General features: G+C 48.6%; 1 protein-coding gene across 1 annotated transcript in view; it reads right to left on the bottom strand.

Moving 5' to 3' along the window:
* ASB16 (ankyrin repeat and SOCS box containing 16) overlaps positions 1–5064 on the bottom strand; it is a 10588-nt gene extending 5524 nt beyond the window's left edge. The window contains exons 1-2 of the mRNA XM_007955219.1: positions 4764–5064; positions 1590–1857 (exon numbers count right to left, since the gene is read on the bottom strand). Coding sequence (XP_007953410.1) covers positions 1590–1857; positions 4764–5064 — 569 coding nt within the window. The remainder of the gene's footprint in view (positions 1–1589; positions 1858–4763) is intronic.
* Positions 5065–9726: the final 4662 nt, after the last annotated feature.

Below are 9726 nucleotides of genomic sequence, written 5' to 3'. Positions count from 1 at the left end.
AGATGGATTGATACGGTGGCTGTGATGATGGGCTCAAGTATAGCAGGGATTGTGGGGCTGGCGCGGGATCAGGCAGTGTTTTGTTCTGCTGTGCATGAGGTTGCTATGAGTCGGAAATGACTCGATGGCACTTAACAACAACAACAACAAACAATAGATAATAAAATAAAATAGATGTTTTTATTCCTGCCCCCCAAACCAGACCATTCTTCTAGGCCAGCCTCACCCTCCCAGGCAAGGCAAAGTCCTCAAGGGCCCACCTACCCCACTTTCCCCTGGAGAAAACAACAAAACATGGGTTTGGGGGACTGGGTTTCCAGTCTTCCTGTTTCTAGAAAAATTATAGGTCAAAACACTGTTGCTGCAAATGTGCATCATTACGTACTGTAGGGTAAACCAAAACACAACAAACTAAATTAATAATGAGGAAACTAAACGAACAGTAATTTATAATTAAAAAGCCAGAATGGCAGCCACTGGAAACCCAGGAACAGTTCCTTCAACCCCGATGAAGCCCTGATAAGTGGGTGTCTTTCCTCCAAGTGGCCAGAATTCCAGTGCTCCTGCACTGCACAGGCCCAGTAGGTGGCTAAGTTGAGCAGTAACCAGTCTTCCATTAGTGACTTAATTTATTTCCTCAGCAAGTTCTAACCATGGGCTAATTTTGTTTTCCAAATGCTAAATTTAAGTAACACTTTAAAGCTCATTAAGTAGAGTTCTAAAGTGCCTGTTTTCATCTTATTTAAAAAGATACAGTCTTTGGAAAGGTGTGCCACATGTGCATTTAAAAAAAAAAAAAAAAAACCTCACTGCTGTCGAGTGGATTCGACTCATAACGACCCCTCCTTGGGTTTCCTAGGTGGTATCTTTATGGAAGTAGATTCCCAGTCTTCCTTCCCAGGAGTGGCCGGTAGGTTTGAACCACCAGCCTTCTGGTTAGCAGTCAAATGTCTTAGGCACTACACCACCAGAGCTCCTATACATGTGCATAAGAACCCCAAAATCTGGCAAATCTGGATGACTTCTAGGTCCATCGATCTAGCTCTAGCTGGGGACAGGTTCCCAGCAGGTTGGAGTGTCTTTCAGAAATCTTTGAGTCCTTTTCACCACCAGCCCTGTCCATAGACCTGATCTGTAAGAGTGCATATACCATCAGGGAGGGAGTCTGAGAGCTGTTAACCTTAGAAAGTGGAAGGAGAGATGGGAGCCACCTCACATTGAGCCTGGGAAACCCTAGCAGAGAACTTTTTTGGTCCCCACCTCAAAACAGTTAGGAATGTGGCTTCAGAAGATTCACAAGGACTAGGAGAATGCTGTCGGAAAAGGATTTTTCCAAAAAGCAGCAGGGCCTCTGCCTCTAGGACCTAGCAGATGTGACCTTGGACAAGCCGCTCAACTTTTCTGAAACTCAGTTTTCTCATTTGCAGAATGAAGCCTATCTCCTGGTTATTTACAGACACATGTATGTGAGGTGCTTCGGAGACTACAAAGCTGCTTACAGATGTCAAGTTCTCCCCTACTCCTGGCCATGTGAGCTGAACACACACACACACACCCCTCCCCAACCATTTCAAGCCCTAGGCACCTACTGCAAAGACTCAGGAGCTGTGCAGAGGTGCAGCGGGGCAGTGCCTTCCTCAGATAGCACATTGGCCTTGGCACCAAAGGTCAGCAGCAGCTGCACACAGTTGGACTGGGCCCGAGCGCAGGCCTCATGCAGGGCAGCCCATCCCCCGATGCGGGCGTCCAGCTCAGCCCCCTGCCGGATCAGGTGCCGGACACAGTCATTGTAGCCTCGGGCTGCAGTGATGGTGAGAGGTGCCGTCTGCTTGGTCTTGGGGGTCATGACCCAGAACCCTAGGGGAGAGCAGGCAGTGTCAAGATGGGGAATGTGGGAGACTGGCTGGCAGAGCAGGGAATGGGGATGCTGGTCTGTGCCTGACAACTGGCCTTCTACTCTGCAGTTTGCTGAGCACAAACACTGTGCCAGGCTGTTCTGTAGAAAAGGGCTCTGGCAAGCCCCGTAGCGTAAACTGGAACAGCCTTTTCGAACAGCTTGGCAATCTATAACCATAGTGTGTGTGTCACAGGGGAGAAAAAAAAATTAATAGCTCTTTAAAACCACAAGAGCGAACTAAGAAGGGTGGAAACCTCCAGGTATTTGAGCTACTAATGGCATCGCTGTCTCTTTTTGTTCACCTGGGCCCTCTGGCTTTGGGTATGGAGGAGCACTAGTCACTGGAAGGACTGGAGCTGAGCTTGGGTGTGGCCAAGGAGCAGAACTGGAGGAGTCTGGAGAATGGATTTAAAGATACCTGTTAGGGTGGGGGTGAGGAGTGGGAAGTGGAGGGAGAGTGAGAGGAGTGGGGAGAAAGAGGAGAGAGGTTGAACCATGCAACTGGTGTTGTACTTTGAATTGTGGAAATGATGAGGATTTGTTTAAAGGAATGTTGCTATTGTTAGGTACCATTGAGTCAGTTCCAACTCATTGACTACGTAAAATAAGAGCGAAACACTGCCACGTCTGTGCCATCCTCACATCTCTGCTATGTTTGAGCCCATTGTTGGGGGCACTGTTACTATGTGCCATGGAGTCAGACCTGACTCATAGCGACCCCTCCTTGGGTTGCTGAGGCAGTATCACTACAGAAGTAGATTGCCCAACCTTCCTTCTGAGGAGTGGCTGGTGGCCTTGAACCGCCAGCCTTCTGGTTAGCAGCCAAGTGCCTTAGGCACTACATTACCAGAGCTCCTGTTGAAGGCACTATGTCAATCTATCTCTTTGAGGACCTTCCTTTTCTTCTGCTGACCCTCTACTTTAAAGGACATAAATGCCTAATATTGAATTGCAAATTGTTTGCATTGCAACAAAGCAAATCAGGTTTTCCTAAATCTTTGGTAAAGCCTAGTTTTGTTTGCTTTTGTTTTGAGGCTTGAAATTAAGGAATAAGAGGTTGAGTTCATTCTGGGAATAACAGACATGATGCAGGACAAGATCAGGATGCCATGGATAAGGTCACAATCCTAAACCGAATTGTTGCAGCTGAGCAAGAATTTAAAGCCCGCGTTGATTGGGAGAGTTCCTGGATGGTGTGAACAGTTAATGCTCTTGTCTGCTAACCAAAAGGTTGTAGATTCAAGTCCACCCAGAGGCACTTCAGAAGAAAGGCCTGGTGATCCGCTTTCAAATCAGTCATTAACTGGTACACCATGTGATCCTCAGCCTGTATGACTATGAGACCAGAAGAACTAGATGGTGCCTGACTACCACTATCAACACTCAGAGGGGGATCTAGGTAGGAGATCCTGGATAGAGTGGGAGAACAATGTGAACAAAACTCAAAATCATTTAAAAAAAAAAGAGAGACCAGGTTTGCTGGTCTGATAGAGCCTGGTAGAAATCCTGAGACTATGGCCCCTAGCGGCCCTTCGGGTCTGGAATTGAACCCACTCCTGTGACTTCCAGCCAAACAAAAGACAGGTATATGGGGTAAACATTTACATTAGGTAGATACATTCCTTGGAGAGATCAATCATGGGAGAATAGAAGGGCTGTGTATGCCCAGGGAGATAGCTCGGGGGGCAGGAGTGCATAGGAGGGAAGGACACAGGGAAGAGGGAACTATGGGGAGGAAGTGGGAGGGGAGCTGTTGCATTGTGGGAAATTGTAGTCAGTGTCATGAGACAAAGTGTATGCAAGCTGCTGTATGGAAAGTGAACTTGCTCTGTAAACTTTCACCCAAATCACAATAAATAAATAAATAAGCATTAAAAAAAAAATCAGTCATTAAAAGCCCCATGGAGGATAGTTCTGCTCTGATGACATGGTGTAATGGACTCCACACAACTGGTTTAACTGGTTGGCAACTATGGGAGCATAAGTTCTCCCAAAGATTGTGAACATCAGAATCTATGGCTGGGGTTTAGGCAATCTTAAAAACAGGGCTGCTTCAGTTGAAGTGTTTGGTTTACATTTAGAAACCCTCTGGTTTCTTAAGGAAATCATCTGGCAAGTACACAAAGATGTTTGTCATATTGTTATTTAAAATAGTACAAAACTAAAAAATAGAACCCAATCTACTTGGGGATTGGTGAAATAAGTCATGGCACATGCATACGGTAGACTTTAGTAGGGCAAGTGGGTGGCAGCAGGCTGGGCTATTTAAAATATTATGTGGACTATAGTTATTGAAAGGAGCTCTGCTGGTGTAGTGGATAAGGCATTTGGCTGCTAACCAGAACATCAGCAGTTCAAACCCACCAGCTTCTCCGTGGAAGGAAGATGGGGCATCTACTTCTGTAAAGATTTACTGCCTTGGAAACCCAATGGGGTCACTATGCATCGGAATCGACTCAACGACAGTGAGTTTGGGTCTTTTTTTGTTGTTGTTTATAGTTACTGATATGGCAATATGTTACATGAAAAAAGCAGGTTATGAAACAGAAGGTGGAGGATCTCATTCTATAAAAGAAAAATATTTATGTGTGCATATATATACGTGCAGAGAAAATTTCATTAGAATATAATTATGTTACTCTTAATAGCGTGTGATTATTATATTTATAGTTAGAGGGAAAAAAATACTTTAGTTCTTAAAAAAACAAACCACCGCCTGCCTCATCTCTCTGTTTAGGAGGGAGTGGAACGGGTGGTGGAACGGGATGGTCCAGTCTATGGTCTGGAGCGGGGATGGTGCCCACACGCAACCCCTCCATTGCTCTTCTCTTTCCCTCCTCTTCTGCCCCCACCTGGTGCTCCCTACCCTGTTCTGCTGACCAGGCCAGCTGGTTGCTCACGGTCTCCACAATCATGTTGGCAGCCTCTTCATCTTGGAACAGGACTTGGACCTGCTGCAAGTCACCAGAGAACAAGGCATTGTGGACAGCTGGGTCGCGGCAGGAGCGTCGAGGCCTAGAGAGTTGGGCCCGGGGGCTGGGGGGGCACCTTCGTCTCTGGCATTGCTGGGCCACAGCCTGCCGCCGGTCTTCCCACTCCAGCCACTCTCGCTGCAGACGGAGTGAGCGGAGGGTGGAGGAGGTGAAGGGGAAGGTCTCCCCCGCCATGGGCAGGGGCACCTGGGTAGAGCTAGGTCCCCTCAGCCCAGCCACCCTTGCTCTGAGGAGCCACCCTGCCCCCTCACCCGTGAGCCAGAAAGAAGACCAGCTGGGGCTATAAATAGGCCCCTCTGCTCTCTGGTAAACAGTTCACCCAGAGCATGATTCTGGTGCTGAGATGGTGCTGGGGCCAACCCTCAACCCAGGGCTAGGGCCAGTCCCTGTCTCTGCTGACACCCTTTGACTGGGCTCCAGGCCTTCAGCTGAGGCCACTCCAGGACCCCTGCATCCCAATCCTTCTGTGTGTGTAGGGAGCACCTCTTGGTTGTCAAGGTGAGTGAAACAGTCAGAGAGACAGACAGGCCAGGTTGGAATAGCCAGGGTCCTCCTGCTGCTCTGATGTGGGCTCACTCTGAGGGGACAGTGCAGACCTCAGCCCAGGAAATAAGGGAGGTCAAGAACAGTTTCTCCAAACATCTCCAGTAATATGTGCGAGAACTTTCCAATATTCAAATCACTTTCACTGGGGTGAACGCACTTCCCGGCTAGTCCAGGAAAACAATAAATTTGATTTGGACAGTAAATTATATTAGGACAGTAAATAATGGAAAATATTGGCTCTTGAGATAATTTTCACTAAGTATATCTTAGGAAATTGCCTTTTTTTAAAATCTTAAAGCAAAAAAAAAAAAACAAAAAACCTTGCGTCCTTAGGTTAAGTAGGGTTGTTTTATACAGAATTAGACTATGACTAGGAGCTCTGGTAGCATAGTGTCTAAGGCACTTGACTGCTAACCAGAAGGCTGGCGGTTCAAACCCACCAGCCACTCCTCAGAAGGAAGGTTGGGCAATCCTACTTCCATAGTGATACTGCCTTGGAAACCCAAGGAGGGGTTGCTATGAGTTGGGGGCGACTCAACGGCAAATAACAACAACAACATGTCTCACACTTCAACATCTCTGAGATAGGTAGTCTTATTCCTGTTCTCGGAAGAGGAATTTAAAGCTTAACAAGGTCAGATGACTTGCTCAAGATCACACAGCTTGTGTGGAGTGGAGCCAGAAGGAGGATCCCACAGATGGCGCTCTTCCCTCCAGCTGCTGTGGCCACCTGATCTGGAAGACTTTTGCTAGGTTCTGCTCTCACCAGCACGCCAACAGCATGTTGTTAGGTGCTATCAGGTCGGTTCCCACTCATAGCGGCCCTATGTACAACAGAAGGAAACACTGCCCGGTCCTGTGCCAGCCTCTCTAGAAATTACCCTAATTCTTGGGGGGGAAAAAATTATTTTACCCAGCTCTCAAGAGGGCTCACATCCCTGCCTGAGGGCCAAGGGGCTAACTTCACCACTCTGGGGCCTTAAAGCCACAAACCCATTCACCCTTATGAGAAAGTGGCCTTGCTCCCAGGAGCCTCTAGGGGGAGGAATGAGGCCGTGAAACAACACCTGCCTGAAGACTGGGAACAGTTTGGCTGCCAAGCTGGGGAAAAGGAAGGAGGGCCAGCCCCTTGCCCTCAGAAGTTCTTCTAAGCCAAGAGCTCAGTCAGTGTGCAGGCAGCCAACCCCTCTCTCCCTGTCACTCAAGGTTTGTCTGACAGGCTTCAGCGCATCTGGTTGCAGGCCTTGGCTGGTCTGTGTCCCCAGCAATGCACTTCCTCCCCTCCCTGGCCCTGCAGCAGCCCACAGCTCAAGTCTCTCTGACTTCTTCCTCTCCCTCGGTCCTGGGTTCCCTCATACAAAAAGTTCTAGCTCCTGCTTTCCTGTTTTCAACCACCCTTGGAAGTTCAGGCCCTAGAGCCTAACCTGTATCACCAAGCCCCCTGCCTCGTGTTCCTTCCTCAGGCTGCAGGCCAGAATGACCGGTCTAAAATGAGTTGTTTTCTTACCTGAAAACATCGACTGACTTCCTACACCTGCTCTCCTCAGCTCAGTCCCAATTCCTCTGCTTGGCTTCCCGTTACTGAATATTCCTGTTACAGCTCCTCACCACTTCCTCTCAGGGCCCTTTCCTCTGCTTAGAATTCCTTTCTGATTGATTCCTCGAAATCCATCTCAAAAGTCGCCTGCTCTGCGGAGACATCCCTACAGCAACCTCAGGCACCTGCCTGCATGGTTCCAGCCACTCCCCAATCTGTGTTCCTGATGGACTTCCCGTGCACTTGGTAAAAAGCTTCAAACAGGAGCTCTGGTTGCATAGTGCCCAAGGCATTTGTCTGCTAACCAAAAGGCTAGTGGTTCAAATCCACCAGCTACTCCTCGGAAGGAAGATTGGGCAATCTACTTCCATAGAGATACCGCCTTGGAAATCCAAGGAGGGGTCACTACAAATTGGCTCAACAGTGGTGAGTTTGTGGTTTTTGTTGTTGTTGTTGTTTGTTTTGGTGAAACTCTTATCCCAGCGGGATTCAAAGCAGAACCTGAATATATTCACTTATCTTTCTGGGCCTGGCACATAGTAGGTTGGGATGCAGGTTTTAGGGGCGTTGGGCTCATAGCTGGCCAGGCTCTCATGTGAATGCCAGTGAAGGCCTCTATTCTCTGCCAGAACAAACACCCGTCCACCAGGCCAAGTGGGTGGCAGCAGCCTGGGCTTTTTCCGGCACTGGCCTTACCCTGCTGTTCTCCCACTCTCGGCCTGGCCCTAGCTTCCTGACGGTATTCCAGGGTGGGAGACCCCAAAGGAGGAACATAATCATGCCCAGCAAGAGCTTGGAGATTGTTGTGGATTGAACTGTGTTCTCCAAAGTGTGTGTTGTAAATCCTAATTCTATGACCCTGGTTATAACCCCATTTGGGAATGAGTTGTCTTTTGTTATGTAAATGAGGATCAGGATAGGGTTGTGTTAAGTCAATTTCTTTTGAGATATAAAAGATTTAACAGGCAAGTGAAGAAGAGGAAGCAGAGACAGGGGAAGAGATGCCAAGCCACATGAAGATTGTCCAGGAGTAGAAGCAGCTCGGGAAGAGACAAGGACCTTCCTCAGAGCCAACAGAGGGGGAGAGCCTTCCCCTAGAGCCGCACCCTCAGTCTAGACGGCTAGCCTCCTAAACTGTGAGAAGATAAATTTCTGCTTGTTAAAGCCACCCACCTGTGGTATTTGTTATAGCAGCACCAAAGAACTAAGACAGAGATCCTCAGAGAAAAGGCCTCTGTAAATGCAGCTGTGGTGAACTCTATTGGTGTTTTAATTGCCCCGCCAACGGCCTGCCTGAGCACCCACAGCTGAGTTCCCAGGGTTGGGAGCCTGGCAAGGTAGGATGGGCGTCCCCTTCCTGACGCACACAGCAGTCACAGCACTTGGGCCCACGTGTATGCTGACGTCCCCACATCTCTCCCACCTCCCTGCCACATAGGCCTGAAGGTGCTGACTACAGCTCATCCCCCAGAGATAGTGTGTTCTGTCTCATCCTCAATATTAGCTTCCTGAAGACAGAACAAGGCCTTTATTTCAATCTGCCCATGGGGCCACAGGGAGCCCAGTTCCACTGGAGGTAACAGTGCCTGACGTTTTCATGTCCAGCCTGTCTTTCAGGAGCTCAGATCCTGTGGGGTGAACAGGCACAACGCAAGAAAGCAGTTGGGGATTGGTCAGGATAGTGACCAGGAGAGACTAGGGAAGTCCAGGGTGGGAGAGAGAACTGCAGGCAGAGGGACAGGGGGACTGAGGTACAGGAAGACCACATGGAGTAGATGGCTCTAGGCCAGATCCAAGCCAGAGGCAGAGCTGGGGAGTGAGCAGTGGCGGAAGAGAAGTGGAAGAGAAAGAAGTGCATGGTCTGCAGCACCTGCATAGAGTGGGAGAACAATGTGGAACAAAACTCAAAATCTTAAAAAAAAGGTCCAGGTTTACTAGTCTGATTGTCTAGTGAGACCCCCAAGACTATAGCCCCTAGTTCCCCTGATGTGAACATTTACATCAGGTAGATAACACTCCTTGGAGCGATCAATCGTGGGAGGACGGAAGGGTAGTGTTTGCACAAGGAGACAGCTTAGGGGGCAGGGAGAGGGTGGTGCATGAGAAGGAAGGACACAGGGAAGAGGTAACTACAGGGAGGAAGTGAGAAGAGAGCTGTTACATGGTGGAGAATTGTAGTCAATGTCATGAAACAAAATGTGTACAAAATGGTGTATGGAAAATGAATTTGCTTTGTAAACTTTCACCCAAATCACAACAAAAATTAAAAAAAAAGGGTGCATGGTCTGCTCAGGCCAAGACCAAACGGAAGTATGAAGGGACAAGGGTGCTGGTGAGCTTGTCTCTTCTTTCTTCTGGTCTAGGAGCACACAGCCTTCTAGGAAAGGGCCCCACTGCAGTCAGCAGCCAGCTAAGCATGGAGTCTCGAAGCACTTGCTCACTTCAGCTTCAAGACTGGGCTCCATGGAATTAACTTCTCTTTGGAAAAGGGAGATTAATGCCTTCCCCCGAGCAGCGCCGAGCCCACAGGAGGCCCCCAGCTCAGTTGCTTAGTGAAGGCTGAAGCTGAAGGCCAGAGGAGGCTGGCAGTCAAAATGGGGTCTTCAGACCACCCTTCTCCCCACCATACGAGTAATGAGAATTTTCCTTTCTGCCTTCATCCCTGAAAGGAAAACAGGGTTGGCAACTTGGTATAATTAGACCTTTTATACCCCACCCTTGTCTGTCCAACTTTGTCTGAAAAGTGGTACAGA

Source organism: Orycteropus afer, unplaced genomic scaffold (assembly GCF_000298275.1).
Source record: "Orycteropus afer afer isolate SDZICR_OR568_19922 unplaced genomic scaffold, OryAfe1.0 scaffold00495, whole genome shotgun sequence".
NCBI lineage: Eukaryota > Metazoa > Chordata > Mammalia > Tubulidentata > Orycteropodidae > Orycteropus > Orycteropus afer.
The sequence above is the reverse complement of the archived record's forward strand: the minus strand, read 5'-3'. Positions and strand labels throughout refer to the sequence as shown.